Source organism: Heteronotia binoei, chromosome 9 (genome assembly GCF_032191835.1).
Source record: "Heteronotia binoei isolate CCM8104 ecotype False Entrance Well chromosome 9, APGP_CSIRO_Hbin_v1, whole genome shotgun sequence".
In the NCBI taxonomy this organism is placed as follows: Eukaryota; Metazoa; Chordata; class Lepidosauria; order Squamata; family Gekkonidae; genus Heteronotia; species Heteronotia binoei.
The window spans coordinates 52,237,516-52,254,511 of NC_083231.1; the positions used below are offsets into that span (position 1 = coordinate 52,237,516).

General features: G+C 40.4%; 1 protein-coding gene across 5 annotated transcripts in view; it reads right to left on the minus strand.

The window, feature by feature from the left end:
* Positions 1-16,996, minus strand: part of RAPGEF2 (Rap guanine nucleotide exchange factor 2) — a 252,297-nt gene that overhangs the window by 120,294 nt on the left and 115,007 nt on the right. For 4 of the 5 annotated variants that reach the window (XM_060246578.1, XM_060246579.1, XM_060246576.1 and 1 more), the window contains exons 6-7: positions 14,646-14,813; positions 11,788-11,805 (exon numbers count right to left, since the gene is read on the minus strand). In XM_060246578.1, the coding sequence (XP_060102561.1) occupies positions 11,788-11,805; positions 14,646-14,813 (186 nt within the window). The remainder of the gene's footprint in view (positions 1-11,787; positions 11,806-14,645; positions 14,814-16,996) is intronic. The other variant, XM_060246577.1, reaches the window with a different exon arrangement.

Here is a 16,996-nt window from a genome sequence, read left to right on the forward strand (position 1 = left end):
AAAGCGGTTGTGATGACAACCCTCATCTACGGCTCCGAATCGTGGGTTTTATACCGTCATCACCTGCGACTCCTCGAGCGCTTTCATCAGCGCTGCCTTCGCACCATCCTCAACATCCACTGGAGTGACTTTGTGACCAACACTGAAGTCCTCAAGCGGGCGGAGGTTACCAGCATTGAGGCACTGCTGTTGAAGATGCAGCTGCGCTGGGCAGGGCATATTTCTAGGATGGAAAACCACCGCCTTCCCAAGATTGCCCTGTATGGCGAACTCTCCACCGGTCATCGAAATAGAGGGGCACCAAAGAAGAGGTACAAGGACTCCTTGAAGAAATCCCTTAGCACCTGTCACATCAACCATCACCAGTGGTCTGACCTAGCCTCAGATCGCAAAGCATGGAGGCACACCATCCACCAGGCTGTCTCTTCCTTTGAGAACGCACGCATAGCTGGTCTTGAGGACAAAAGGAGATTGAGGAAGAATCGCACTGCTACAGCACCAACCCTAAATCAGACTTTTCCCTGCAGCCGCTGTGGCCAGACCTGCCTGTCCCATATTGGTCTTGTCAGCCACCAGCGAGCCTGCAGCAAACGTGGACTATTGCACCCTTCTGAAATCTTCGTTCGCGAAGCCAAGCCGAGAGAGAGAATATAGATGTGCTGCATAGAATGCAGCCAACTACAACTTCGCCTCTCTTTAGTACAGAGGATTAAAACATTTATACTTTTAAATTTCATATATATGCAAAGTAGAGTATAAAAATGTTCTGTTATAAAATATTCATTTTATGTTGTTAAAGCTAAAAAAAATGTGTTGGACATAACTGAATTCCCTGGGTCTTTTTCATACACACCCAAAAAAACCCCACTACAGAGCACTCACTTTTGGCTTCAAAGTTTCCAGAACATTTCTCTGTCTAATCATACTCCTATCAACTTCCCAGACAAAGATTACTACGAATGATTGAGGCAGCTAGGAAAACTTTCTCTCCAACTCACCTGGGATTGTCTCCAACCCCCGGCCAGTTAGCTACCTATTTTTGCTCTCTAACTGACCCTCAGCAAAGAGGGGCATTCATGCTGGATATCAAAAAAATTCCCTATGAACTTAGACAATGCCCCTGTAGTTTGAGAACTACTGAACCTGTTTCTCACATTTTATTAACCTGTCCACTGTACATTAAGTTCCAAGGAAAATTTCTGAAACCCCTTCTTCGTACATGGTGCGGCTTCCTGACACAGTTAAGATCCAGCAGTTACTTTCTGGTTATAACCCTCTTATAACCTCTAATGTCGCCTGTTTCCTTCAGCTCACAATTTGAACCAGTGAAGCTATTAACTGATATATTTTGTGTTTGCCTTGCTTTGTTCCTTCACTGCATTTTTAAATTTTTAGCTCTTAACATCTTTGATATGCCAATAAAGGTTGTCTGTCTGTCACTATGACTCTTTTACAGCAGCCACCGATTATATGTTTCTTTCTTAGAGAACTTCAAAAAAAAATTGGGGGGAAAGGTCAGTATATTAACTAGACAAGCTCCAAAGCTGCAAATCACTGTAAAAACAAACTTACTTCTTCTTACAAATGTACTGCAAAACTTTTCTCCAGCACAGATATCACACATGAATATTCTACTTAAAAACAAGCAGCTGGATATGTGGAATTAACACACTGCAGAAAAGCACCTACTCTACTGTGTCAAACAAAGGGAGCTTTGACTCTCAAAAGCTTATACCCTGAAACTCTTGTTAGTCTCAAAAGTGCTGCTGGTCTCTATGGTGCCACTGGACTCAAATCTAACAGCAGAAAATACTTTGTTGTTGTTTTTTAAAAAAGCACACAAGTGTTAATGAAAAAGATTCCTATGAAACAACTATTGCACATTAACAAATATTCTGAAATAAGAACTTCACATTAGTAGTGACTGAATGGATGCAGCTTTCCCAAAGTTGCCATAATGAGATACAGATGCTTATTGTATGGGAAACAATAAACAATACACTTCAAAATTCAGATACCCAAATTTACAATAGCTTTAAAAATTGATTTCAAAAGACGGCCAATAACATCTTAATACTTTTATGAAGCCAGTCCATGACACAGTGATCAAAGACTGCAAATGTTTTATAAAAGACCCTAAATTGTTCAGTACAATTTCCTTCCATTCCCTAATATTAGATAAAAACAGAATTGTGGCATGATCTCTATAAACTGATTATTCAGCTGCGACTCATTGACTGCTCAGCCCAGACGATAGCAGACTAGTGTCTACATTAATAATGGCAGTCTGATAGCGCATTTTAAAGCAAATATCAACATGAAGTTACCTAGATCTCTGGCTTTTTTTTTTACAGCATTATGAAAGAGATCAAAGATGCCTAAACATAATGTGTACACAATGTCCAAAGATTTTAATCACAATTAACCAGTCTTTCGCTGAATTTCATAAATTGCAGTTTTAGTTATTTTCTATCATTTCTCTCTTAAATGCCTCTCTCTGAACAAGGTTTACCAAAACATCTAGTAAAATTTTAAAAAATGTATTTAACATTAGCATTTTGGGAGACATTCAATATTTAAGTTATATAGAAAGAAACCTTAAAAACATAAAAGCCACCTACTGAAGTATATCTCCATTATCTCCATTATTCTTAACAGTTTTAGACGTTTACAATGCAGACCATGCAGCATCATCAATTTTCACAAATTGGAAACAGGATCCAGACTGGCAGGCATATTACTGACACAGAAATTGCCTGAAATGTACCATGGCTTGATACACAACACCTTCATTACATTGAATTTCCAAAGCAACAAAAAATGTGTCCAATTATGACATCAATACAAGCTTTTCTTCCACGAGGAAAGAAAGAAGAGTAAATCCCCTAGGGACACATGAGAGCTACAGAAGCCATGATGTAATAATATATAGACAGAAAAGAGATCTCCAGAAGCTGAAATTTAGGTAAACAACATAGTTCTTAACACTCTGAAGTGTACATTTTTTTTCATAATTGCCAGTTTTCAGTGGTAGTGACTAGGGATGTGATTTCAATATTTCCAGCCCAGATATATAACCTAAAAGTACTTTATCTGGTATTTTCCAGATATATTCAAGTATGTAGATGGGGTCTGGGATCAGTAAATGTATCTCAAAAATTCCATAAATATTCAGAATAAGAATACCAGAGGTCAGTTTTCCAAGGGTCCCAGAACTGTTTTTCTTCAATTTAGGCTACATTGGGCTCATATGATAGAATGGACTCCATTCTGTCCTATGGGTCCACACAATGGATGCCATTCTATCCTATCAGCCCATGGGACAGATGGAATGGACTCCATTCTTTCCTATGGCCTCATAGGATACAATGCAGTCCATTCTGTTCTGTGGGCTAACAGCATAGAGTGGTGTCCATTCTGACCCCATGAAATGGAATGGACTCCCTTTTGCTTTCCCCCACCTGCAAGCAGGAAGGAGACTCTTACAGCCACCAGCGGAGCAGGTCCACCTATCAGCTGCTTGCTTTAAGAGCTGGGGAGCCATTTGAAGGCTTCCTTCCATTATCCCTACCTGCAAGTGGGAGGGGGTGAAAGGGAGGCTTCTAATGGCTGCCTATCTTCCTGTCATTTTTCTACCTTCCTTTCATTTTTCTTTCTTTCACTCCTTTATCCCCAACTTTTCCATAACTCTTCCTGTCTCCCTCCCTTCCTCATTCTTTCTCTCTTGCTATCTTTTTCTTTCATTCTATCTTCCTTCTCATTTTTCTTTCACTCACTTCTTTTTTCCTTTTTTTTACTTCTCCCATTTTTTCTCTGTATCTGTTTTCTGTCTTTTTATTTCATTCTGTCTACCTTCCTTTCATTTTTCTTTCTTGCACTCCTTTCTCTCCATATTTTTCTACCATTCTTTCTCTTGTCTTTTTTTCTTTCATCCTGTTTGTCTGTCTTCCTTCCTTCCTGCAACCTACACCTCCCCATATTTTTATAGGGCCCGTTGTATTTCTTTCTACAATGGGCTTTATTGCTAGTCATTTTATAAACCTCTATAAAGTCCCCGCTTAGCCATCTCTTTTCTAAACTGAAAAGTCCCAGACTCTTCATTCTTTTCTCATAGTGAAGGTGTTCTAACCTCCTAATCATCTTGGTTGATCTCATCTGCACTTTTCCCAGCTCTTTAATGTCCTTTAATGAGCTATGGTGACCAAAACTGTGCGCAGCATTCCAAATGAGGCCACACCATGTATCTATACAGGGACATTATAATATTGGCCTTTTTATGTTCAATCCTCGACATAAAGTTTGTCTTTTTCACTACTGCAGTACATTAGGTGGACCCTTTCATTGAGCTATCCACTATGACTCCAAGATCTTTGTCCCTCTCATTCTCAGCAAGTTCAAACTCCACTAGCCTTTACTTGGCCCCTGGGAGCAACAGAAGTGCCCCATGACTCTAGGCTGTCATTTCAGTCCCAGAGCACTGAGTTGAGTCCCATGGGCCCTCATTCCACTCTGAGTTCTGTCAGTTCAGCAATCTATCCAGAGCAGTTCATCCAGGCCCAGGGACCCTCACTATACATGCATTCCATATTTTCATTGCAACTTTTGTGGACTGTAACTTATTTCAATGAAGTCCATGCAAGTGAATTGGCATTCCATTATGCCCAATGGGCATTCCAGAATCTCCCGTTGTTCCCAATGGCCAATCCTGTCATTGTTTCAGCACACCCATCCTTGTTAAATCCATTTGACATTGGCTTGGATTCTCTAGTTTGAAACTGGTTGTGTTTGGATTGCCACATTGTCCCATGTTCTGCTGGGATTCCCTGGTTCTGTGGGCTTATTGACTCCATTTGTATTGGGAGGCTTTTGGCTGGTGCTTGCTTTGCTTGCTGTTGTGTCTTTGGCTTTCCTTTGCCCTGGAGAAAGCATGAAGCCCCCCCCCCCCAGGAAGATTGTTGAGGGCACCTTGTTCAAGGGACCACAGCACTGGATCTCTTGGTCCAATAAAAGTTTGGGGATTTTTTTAGGAGACAAGCACTACAGTTCCAGTCCCCCTGAAAGATTCACCATAGGGTGTAATGAAGCTGAATAATATTAGAATCCTGGGAATAGGAGGATGGAATCCCTATAACAAACTGGACTTACATAACTGGGAATACCAATATTTTTCAGCTCCCCTGATAATCTGGATCTGGAGAGGGAAAGCCAATTTTTTCAAAGTGCACATCCCCAATAATGACACCACCACACAGAGCATTGGTTTGTTATCCATGCCTGACCTATTACAATAATGTGCACAAAAGCAAAGTAGTCTCCAACAGCTCTGAGTTTGGGATATACAGACATTTTTCTCCAGAATCAATGTATGGGAAGGTTACAGTTAATTATACAACAAAGAAATACTTCCCTTTTGGTCATGAAACACAACTAATCATTCAGTGGTCCCCTACTTTATCACTTAACACATGATTAGCTTATAATACAGTAAAAACCATTGGTCTGCAAGTTTATATTGTGCATAAATATTACTGTTCAGAATGGTAAACACTGAAAAGCTTATTCCAAGGAAAGTCATCACAACAATCATGTTTTAAAATTATTTTCATTTTGATAGAAGGCTAGATACAGGGTTGGACCGTAACCTAGATTTCTATGGATACAAAAAGAAGAGATGATTTTTAGTGATTCCTCCTGCAGCCACCCCAAACACTTGACATGCTGCTCCTGTGGGATTGGGGAAATAGCTCAGAGAGGAAACAGTAATAATCACACAAACACACCCTGCAACTGTGGAAATCTAGGCAAGATCCAAGGCACAGAATAGATCCGTTGGGAAACCAGTAATAAAATATTCAACAACTAGCTAATATAGCGTAGTGGTTAGATTATTTGACTAAGGATTAGGAAATCCAGGTTTGAATCCCAACTCTGCCATGGAAGCTTGATGGGTGCCCTCACTCCCTACTTGTGTAACTAGTCCACAAGCAGACGACTAAAACCCATTCCCACTCAGAAGCCAAGGTGAAGTTATTGTGACCGAGGGAAAACCAGTTCTTCTTGGTAGGGATCCGTCACTGCTCCCCAACTCTTTTCGCAAGCAGTTTGGAGGGATGCTTCCTTCAATAGCCACCAGCACATCCTGGTTTTTATCTCCTCAACAGTTTGAATGCAGATGGAACATCAACCAAGCCTGTTTCATTAATGTTAGCCATGGCAATGTGTGCCAAGTAGAAATCCAGTCATTCTTTTTATATCTTAAAACAAATGCATATCTCTAGAGAGCGTATAGGCTACAAAAATTATGGTGCAAGTACAAATAAAGAAGATTAAAGCATAGAAATATTTCTAACCTAACTTGGAAACTATAGGTCCTGGCATCTGCTCTTCCCTCCCACACAGAAGACTCAAATAGCTGTATGCATATAGAGCATGTTCTCCAGCTGCCATTCACATGGATGCACTCCCCCACAATCACACATAACCACAAGAAAGAACAGCTCCTTTTCAGTGCTCTCCCCTCACATGTTTACTGTCATGTTTTCAGGGTGCAGGAAGGCAGGAGTCCAAAGCCAGTCCAAGGTCAAAGTCCTGAAAGTCAAGCAGGAGCCAAGTCACCAATGCAGAATCACAAACAGGAATCAGAAGTCAATGTCCAAAAGCCAAAAGGTCAGGGCGCCAAGGAAATCAAGCAGGTCACGATCAGGAATCAGGGAGGAGCATGGATGCAAGCCAGAGAATAGACTTATTGCATCCACAAGGTTACCAGGTCCTGGGTGGGAGCTATATGGGAGTCTCAATCAGCCTGCTCCCTGGATGGCAGTGACTCTGCTAGAATTCAGGGCTGAGAGATCTGAAGCATCGGCGTGCCTCATGCCTTCGCTCTGAAAGTTCTTTTTGGAGTCTGCTTCAAACTCTTCAGATGGGAGGAGGAGAGCTTGGAGGAGACTGATCGTCAACAGATGACACTGGTCCCTGGAGAGTGATTGATGGGCCAGCTGCTGTTTGTTCAGCCGAGGAACTGGCTGGCAACTCTTCCAGGTCTGTTAACCCTTCCAGCTCATCCTTGCCAGGGCTCATGACATTTACAAAGGTCCTGGGCAATCTGAGTTCTGACTGCACAGGCTCGCCAGAACTCAGCTAATAGGTGCTTGCACACCAGAGTATTCCTTATGCCCCCTAAGGGTGTAAAAACATCTCGATCACTGGGGGAAACCAGAGTTTCCTAGTCTCACTGCTACTACAAACACCAGTCCATCTCCATTAGTACCAGCCTGTCCCAAGATGTTCTCAATCCATGACAGGGCCAGACACACATGCTCAAGTCTAACCTACCTCACAAGGTTGCTATAAGGATACAATGGAGGAAGGGAGTATGTTATAAGCCCTATGGTGTTCCTATGGGTACAAGCAAATTAAGGAAATAGTGTGTTTTCCTATATGCAGAACCTTATTAATGAAGTAAACTCATGCTCCGACTTTACTTTTCAACACCGTCTTTAAGCTGTACTTAAGGAGCTGCACAGATCTAATATAAACTGTTTTACTATTATGTGAACTCCTGTACAATGTCTGTTTGTCATAGGAACTGTAAAATACTATTGCAAAATAAATATACTAAGCTATTTTACACAAACAGCTTTGAACACCTACTTCTTTTTGTAGATAAGTAGTAATAATGTATTCGGCTTCCCTTAAGTCGGGGTGGGGAACATCAGGCCATTTACGGCCCCTGAGATCACTTGGTCTGGCCCTTGGGGATTGCTGGGCTGAGCCAAGCCACGTGGTGGCTTCCCTGGGGCCCGGCTGTCCGGCAAGGATTGTGCAGCCCAGCCGCCTGGCTAGCTGGCAGGGATCACGGGGCCCAGCCAGGATTGGTACAGGGCCTGAAAAAGTCACTGTCACAGTTCAGGTAAGTTCCCCCCTCATTTCTTTATTTCCCTTTCTTCCCCCTTTATTTTCCTTTATTACCCTTTCTTCCCCACATATATTTCCCTTTATCCTCATTTCTTCATTTCCCTTTATTCCTTTTTCTTCCCCCCATTTCTTTATTTCCCTTTCTTCCCATTTCTTTCTTTGTCTTCTCCCCATTTTTTAAAATTTCCCTTTATTACCTTTTCTTCCCTCCATTTCATTTTCCTTTCTTCCCATTTCTTTCTATCCCCCTCCCTCCCCCCCCCCTTTCTGTGGAACCTGAGTGGTAGGCATTGTGAAAGACTGCTGCTGGGGTATGTGGGTGCCTTTAAAGGTCTGCTGGGAGCAGCTGCAGTTTCTGCATGAAGGGAGGGAAGGAGGGGTGGCAAGGGTGTAGAGTGGGAGCCAGCTGCCACCAGTTCAGTTTGCACATGATTATCCCAGATGGTGTTACCTAATATGCTAATGAGTGTGTCACCTAATATGCTAATCTTAGGGAATGTGGTCTAATATGCCTAGACCTAGGCATTTGCTTAGGGTGATGGGCCAAGGTGTGTGCGACTTCAAATAGACAATTATTTGCATTAATTTTGCTGACCTGAATCATTTTAAATTGATAATTTTGTATGGCCCACCAATGATGTTATAAATATCCAAATGGACCTTGGGAGAAAAAAGGTTCCCCACCCTTGCCTTAAGTAATACATATCTTCTCCTCCAATTATGTCTAAGGTGTAAGAATCCCCTCTTCAAAAGTTGCCAGCTACATGCTGCTATACAACATTGCAGATCCCAAAATCATGTAAGCCAGGGCTGTCAAACATGCGACTCGGGAGCTGAAACAAGCAACTGGCTGTCATCTAATTCCTTCTCATTCTCTTTTTCTTCCTTTTGCATAACAGCTTGCTTTGCAAGGCTTGCTCAATCGCACAGGAGCTACAGAGCAAAGCCTCTATTTTCTCCATTGGCTGAGGGTCTTCCCTTGGGGAGGAAGGGGGGAGGAATACTTTGCCTTGACAGGCTCTCTCAATTGCACAGCAGAACCTCTCTTCCTTCTATTGGCTGAGGCTCCCCTCCCAGTCCCCTGGGGAAGGAAGGAAAGAGCCAGAGTTTCCTTTGCCTAGTTCCCTGGATCCCATGGGAGAAATACAAAGAAAACACCTTTAAGACCTAATGTTTTGAGCATGTTTTATTTTTAAGTTTGTCTGTGTCCTTTATAAAGTTTATATCTCTTCCACCTAATCTTAAATAGGAATGCACATGGCCTGGCCCGACAAGGTCTCATTTATGTCAGATCCAGCCCTCATAACAAATAAGTTCAACATCCATGATTAAGCCTTTAACTCTTGAATACAAGAGCACACTGTGATTCACATTAGTGAGTAGTGCAAGGGTCCCAAACCTTTTTGAGCCTGCTGGTAGCTTTGGAATTCTGACACAGGGTGGTGGCTCAACCACAAAATGGCTACTACAGGAGCCAACCTCAAAATGTCAGGAAATGAAGTTACGAACATTAATTTTTCAACATTTCTGGCAGAATCTCTGCCTTTTAGAATGAACATATTGTTTTAAAGTATTTTCTTGCTTACGCACAGCTTACCTTCAGTCACATAGTGAAGATCCTTATGCTGTGGTGGCAGCTGCTACAAAAGCAATTTAAAAAAAAATCTGCACAGCCAATTGGATCTCTGATGGCCAATCAAAAGCCCTGATCCCCACCTGCCTCCACTAACTTTCTAAAACAGATGGGTACAAGAAAATGTCTGGGGAGGGCAGGGACTATGATGCCCACAGGTGCCATTTTGGTAACCTCTGGACTAGTTCATACTTCAGGAGAAGTGGGGAGGTCTCAACCTTTTTTAAAAAAAAATTAGACACACAATATCCTTGCCTTCAGCAAATAATGCCCTGCTAGGATCATATAGAGACATTCACTGCAGACACAGCCTCTGAATACTAAAGAGAACGTCCATATTCATAAACAACAAACCTTTGAATACCAACACTAAGAAGCCAACATCTTGGCCTCTATGCCCTGACAGCTCTCCAAGGCAACTGGGTGACCAGTGAGTGAAACAAGATGCTCGGCTTGACGGACCATTAGATTGACCCAGAAGAGCTCTTATGTTCTTATGTCCAGTTCATGGAGGAACATGATGGGTATAAAAGCAATTTTTAAAGTTGGCATTTCAGAAAGATGGTTTAGAAACGTATATTAACTGAAAACTTTTCTCTTCCCCTTCCATGCCCAGTAGTACACCTTTTCACTAAATACAAAACTTTAATTAACATAAATGACTTGTTCACTTTTAAATTGCCAACTGAAGTGGCAATAAATTGCATTGTGACACATAGCCTTTCCAAGGAGGCCTAGCTGCCAGATGTAAGGAAAACTTGATCATGGGGCTATTCTGCTTACACCTTGTGGAAGGCTTGATTCTTGAGTATCCCTGCTTAAACTTCATTAGCAAGATTAGCCCAAAACCAAAAGTCCAAGGCGAAGGCCCTTGAGTCAACATACAGCCAGAGCATCACACTTGAAAGGTTTATTATAGTTACTATTAGCACACACATGTAAATGATATAAAAATGGTCCATCTGCTACTGTGATATTATAGAACGTGAAAAAAAATAGCAAATGCTCAGAAACAAAGATGTCAATGTTAATAATGGTGGTATTTCTGCATAGAACAGGGCCTGGGAATGTTCCAAGAGGCACTGGGGATAACTATCTGTGCCAGAAAAAGGGCAGAGGTCAGAGAGACTAAGAGGTTGGGTAGCTCCAACATGATTTCAGAGTGCTCCTGCCTGAAACAGGTTTTTTTCCTGTTTGTTTCAGATATCAGATTATCTATTTGTTCATTTATGGAACTGCTATTTTCTATTCACCAAGAAGCATTAATCTAATAAAATACAATCATTCCTGTTCTGCATTTCTCATTTACAGAGGCTCACCAAACGATAACATGTATTAATAACAAGACTATGTATATTAAACATACAAACAAACTTTTTAAAGCTATCATAATACTGTCCCTAAGAATTTTACAAAAAATAAAGCACTGGTATCAATTCTTAGCATAACATATGCCACACATATTGAACATTTCAAATCATGCTAACCCCTGCTAATTCACAATACTTTAACTGAAGTTTTTAAACATGAGTCATGTGATGGATATTACATACTCAGAAAGAAATTTCACAGTGCTTAAGACTGGAACAAAATGCTGCCAGTCATTCTGCTTTTTCCCTTCAGTATTTCTATAGATTCTTTCACAGCTCCTGCTTGTGTTTCAGCACCTTCAATATTTTAACAACATGCAGTGTGTATGTTTTAGGCAGTTTGTATGTTTTAGGTATACAAAGATTAATTAAAATATTTACTTTGCAATAGACAGTCCTATAAACATTCCACTCAAATAATAAACATACAATCTATGGTTTTGGATTCTATAAATGTCTCATTACAAAAAGCAGTGAATGAACCGTAAGATATGGTCAATGGTTGGAGAATGGATGTTCAAAGACTCAACACAATACTGAGAACATAAAGACTGCCTCATTCAACACTTATTATTTCATCATTCCCATATGTTAAATGCTGAATGCCACATAACTTCTAACAAGACACAATATGCCACAAAGGCAATGGATTAAAAAAAGATTATCATGAAATGGGAGATAATGGTGGTGTCACCCAGTTCTGCCTTTTAAAAAATACCCCTAAATACTACATAAAATATGTAATAACATGTAATAAAACATAAGGGATGTAACAGAAATTTAGCAACTAGAATTCAACATTAGTCACACTCCAAACAAACTGAGGGGAAAAGTACAGAGTTAGAGGACCATACACAGAAGTTACAATACCTGCTGTTTAGTGCATTCCTGAGAGCCAAAATGAAATGAATGCCATATAGGAGGAAAGGAAAAGATGAACATTATCAGTGGTGCTAATATATATTCCACCTACTATAACAATAATGAGTTCACAGGAGTTGGCAGAGTTGACATTTCCTTGCCTTCTCCTTCCCTAAACTGCATTGTGTTTGCTCCAAAATCCTCCTGAAGAGTCATGAAAAATCTTGCAAAGAAAATGCGCCATAGTACAGGTCATTGCAGCAATCAGCTGGAATTAAGTAAAATCGCTCTCTGCCTTCCTTCACAGATGAAAGCTTCCAGCAGAAGAAACAGAAGGAAATTAGCCCCTCTCATTGCTGCAGCACCCATACTGTGGTGCACTTTCTTTGTGAGGTTCTTCCAGTCTCTAAAAGGATTTGTAGAGCAAGCAGCAGACTGACTTGGGATAGAAACGGTGAGAAAAGATCCACTCCACCAACTCCTCCTGAGAATTTTTCTGCAGGATCCAATCCATAATTTAGTAGAAGTTCTTTGTTAAATTGTTTCCTTTGATAAATATCTTCAAAATATTTATCTGTGCCTTTACAGTATTCACTATTTACAGTCAGTTTTTTGATACTGATATGTAAAAATACAATCATTTGTCACACATTTGTCTCAGCAACCATTTCCGTAATGTTATAAATTGGGGTGGGGGGGTTGGAGAAGCAGTCCTCTGAGAGGCAATTCACACTTCACATGCCAGTTGTGTTTTGCTGCCTATGTGTGTATGCACAAAAAGGAGACTCACATCTCTATGTCTGCAGTGTCCACATGTCAGGAGCCATAGCCAAATCTTTAGCACATGTGCACTTGTAAGTCAAAGTGTTCAGAAAAGCCAATCTTCCAATAAAACAATATATCTTGAGTTATTTATAAATGCAAAATATGAACATAAATTTTAAAAGCTCCTTTTTAGTTCTATAGCTGGAGCAATAAGAACTATGCCTTTTTAGGACATCACAAACCCATTTTGTAAGTGTTCTTCAAATTCCATACAAGAATCAAATCGAGCCAAATTAAGTTCTTCATCATAAAATCATTTTGACATAATCACAAATTTCATATACACCATAAATTAAACAAGCTTTTTTGCTGCACATACAAAACATTTAAAAGTTGGTATGTAAGATGTTCATAAGGCATCAAAGGAAAGTCTTTGCAATTAGCAAGGGATGTAGTCAAACATTTATATGTTAACTGTTGCATGGGCTGATTGCAAATGGAAATTAGCAAGAAGGAACACACCAGGAAATCTCCAGTACTTTAGGATGAGAGAGAGCACATGAAGACTTCTGGCATCCCAAATGGGTATTTCCTTTCACAGCAGTCTCTGTTAGCCCACAGAAATTATTACAAACACTTAGGATTCATTTGCACAGACATTTTCAGGAGACTGTTCTTCCCCACAGTGCTATGCTTGGACAAGAACAGAAATACAATCATACGGAGAAACAAACTGGAAATATGCACATATCATTCAGTATCAACTTATATTATGGCAGTACTGTCTGCATCCATAATGCTCACTACTGAGCATATGTGCACACAATATGTTGGATTTAAAGGTGCCCTGCTTATGGTATGGCTCATGCTAGAAAACTGAGCAAGAAGTTGAATCTAAAGATGTCTTTTTGCTTGTGCAAGACATTATGCAAGTGGAAACATAAGAACAGCTACAGAATTTCTCATTATGCTGCTGTACAAAGTATACAAGCATTTACAGAACAGCATTAACAAGCTATTTTTTTCCTTCCACTTATGGTTATCTGGATACAATGCAATATTTCCCCCTATGCTATATGGTACTTAAGAACTATCCTTTATAAGTAGAAAAGAACGAGTGTCCACAAGCACCTTAAAAACTCACAAAACCTCATACGCTGTCACAGATCTTGTTAGTCTTTAAGGTTTTACTGGTGTACTGTTTTCTGTTGCTGCAGAAAGACAAACATAGCTACCCATCTTGATCTGTGTCCTTTACGAGTATGTCAAATTAGTTCCTCTGCTGTTTAGATACTGGAATTAGAAATCATTACCATCTTTTGCATATTTTATATCAGGGGTGGCCAATGGTAGCTTTCCAGATGTTTTTTGCCTACAACTTCCATCAGCCCCAGCCAAAATGGCCAGTGGCTGGGGCTGATGGGAGTTGCAGGCAAAAAATATCTGGAGAGCTACCATTAGCCACCCTGTTTTATACAATTTATGCCTAAGAGCTTTAAACATTGGCCCAATATAGTTTCCCAAGGTGTTTTTAAGCAAATTTTGTATTCTGTCATTCTACATATCATACTATTGTGAAGCACAATCATTATTGTACAAAGATAAGGTGGATATAATGCTCTCTTAGATGGTTCAGATTTATCAAGTGTTCTCTCACATAAGCCACTTCTATGGAAATAACACACATATCTTAATTTCTCAGGCTGAGAGCAAGCGTATGGATTAAGGTGATGACAGCTCAACACAAATCTTGTATTTAAATAGTTAACTATTCATATAAATGAGTGTTTCACCAATCAGCTTACTGATGGTAAAAGTACTCCCCATTAAAAAGTGACACTCTGTAATGGAGACTAAAGATGAACATGTTTTGAAGCTGCTTTGATGCCATACTAATCTGAATATGGACAGCATGTTCTTACTTGCATTTTTCACATCCATAGCTGTTAAAGTACATTCTGCATTTACTTTAAGGCAAGTTGCATGCATATATGGCAATTTTTTTTAGTCATATAAGCACATATACAGTCAATAGAGAATGCATGATTGCCTATTCCATGTGAGGCTAACAACCTATACAAAGAGTGCTGAGAATAGCTTACCGTATGATAACCTCTAGGTAAAGGTGGCTTCCCCAAAGGATAGGCATCCACCGTATCAATAATAGTTTGCCGTTCTCCTTTTTGGTTGATTTTTCTAAACCTCCTTCGAGATTGCCTATGAGAGGCTTGCCTCTGAAAATATTCTTCATTTTCATCCATGTAATCCACCTAATAAAAATACATATGCAATAAAATTTCAGCAGTTGCATTTTTCATGTAGTGTGGTTTTTTAAAAGCTTATAGATGGCTTCTCTGCTGCAATGTAATACAGATTTTAGTGTGCAACAGGCCACAAAAAATGCACCTTAACTGAATTCAGTCCCAATTTAACCATAAAAGTCCTGTTTTTTCAACAGTGGATCACTGAATCAATACTGTATACTAAGAACTGGTATAATCATGAGGTATCTACTTAGCTAACATTCAAGTGATCCACGTTGCTTTTGTTTAAAACCAAAATCTGTTTTTTTACTGTCATACATGTCTTTTTCACTAAAAATGAATACTTTTTAAGGGACTTCCTGCACATTGCAACAGACCACTGGGGAACTTCCACACCCATCCTGTGGGAGCAAGCATTCTTAATGGCAACAGTGTCTTCCTTTGAAGTGTGACTCTATATAATCATGTTAAGCAGTAAAACCAAATATCATGAAGAGGAACATCTAAAATATGCACTGAATTTAGCAGCTTAGATACAGCCATTTCTATTCTACAGATAGTAAAAAGCCCATATATTTAATGCCAATGCACTGTTAGGACTGTGGCTGATGCCAGAAGATCTACAATATAAAAAGGTCACTCATTGCAATTGTCACTATGCTTCAGTCCAGGGCAGCATAAAATCATGTGGTATTGGAATCTATACTGAATCTCCTCATAGTGCTTTCCAGCTCCTATAGTTTTCCCAGTGCTGCTATGGCTCCTAACAGCACAGCAGTGCTTCCATACAGCAGGTTTCCCCGATACGTTTTTTTAAAGGCAATTTAATAGCTTTATAGTGATACTAGGAATAAGGCCCATTGTGGGGGAAAATACAATGGGTTCTAGAAAGAGGCTCTGGGTCAATGCCCTCCCACCCTTGCTGTCTTCCCACCTTCCCAAGTAAAGGCATTCACTCCACCTTTCTCTTCAAGGGGAGCTAATCTCTGCCATCTGGAAAGCAGTTGTAATTCTGAGTGATTTCCAGCTCTCACCTGGAGATTGCAAACAGTGGTTTCCCAGGAGGAAATGGCATTGTACCTGTCTGAGGTCACAACCCTCTCCAGTTCCCACCCCTTAAATCTCCAGGAATTTCCTAACTTGGAGTTGACATCCCTATCTCCTTCCCTTTATCTGCCTCTCTGACTTCAGGTTTCAGTCTCTCTCTGTGTCCTGCTTTCCCTCTGTATCTCTCTCTGTGTATCTGGTCTGTTGCCAAAGGATGCCATTTTTCCCCCCTTTCCAGAGGAGGATAGCGAGGAGTCCTCAGTCAATCAAGGGAAGCCTTTCCCTGCCTGTTTTCCTCATCCTCCCTCCCTCAGCCAATCAACAGAAGGATTTCTTTCTATCTTCTGTGAATCAGTGTGACTGGCGGCTCATCAATGGGGGAGTGAGAGAGCCAGTAAGCGCCAGAACTAAGGTTGATTGCCTTTTACTGACAAAATCAGCTTTGCTGGCTAGCAACAGCCACTCGGGTGGGAGAGAGGAATGGACTCAACCAATGGTATGCAAGTACTCTTGAATGATACTTTTGACAGGGTAGAGGTTGATGCACCAGAGACCCACCTAGTGGGTGGGTTGCTCGGTTTTCCCAAGACGAAAGGGCTTTTATTATTTCATTGATACCATTATACAAAAATATGCATCAAGAGCCAGTCTGAAGTCAGTCTGAAGTCCAAGGAAATGGGCCAGAGATTTTTTTCTAACAAAAGCTGGGAAATCAGAGAACCTGTTTCATATTTTGGTATAACACTATTAAATGAAAAGAAGGGAAAAAGGGAGGAAAGAAAGAAAGAAGGAGAGAGAGAGAGAGAGAAAGGGAGAGAGAGAGCGGGGGAGAGAGAGGGAGAGAGAGAGAAAAAGGGAGAAAAAGCGAAAGAAAGAGCGAGAGGGAGAAAGAAAGAAAGAAAGAAAGAAAGAAAGAAAGAAAGAAAGAAAGAAAGAAAGAAAGAAAGAAAGAAAGAAAGAAAGAAAGAAAGAAAGAAAGAAAGAAAGAAAGAAAGAAAGAAAGAAAGAAAGAAAGAAAGAAAGACCCTCTGCTGCTGGGAGAAAAAATGGCTATTATGGGGGAAATGGCTGCTGAATGGACAGGAGAAGGAAAATTCAAACTTTCCCACGCACACAGCAGCCATCCAAACATTGCTGCAATC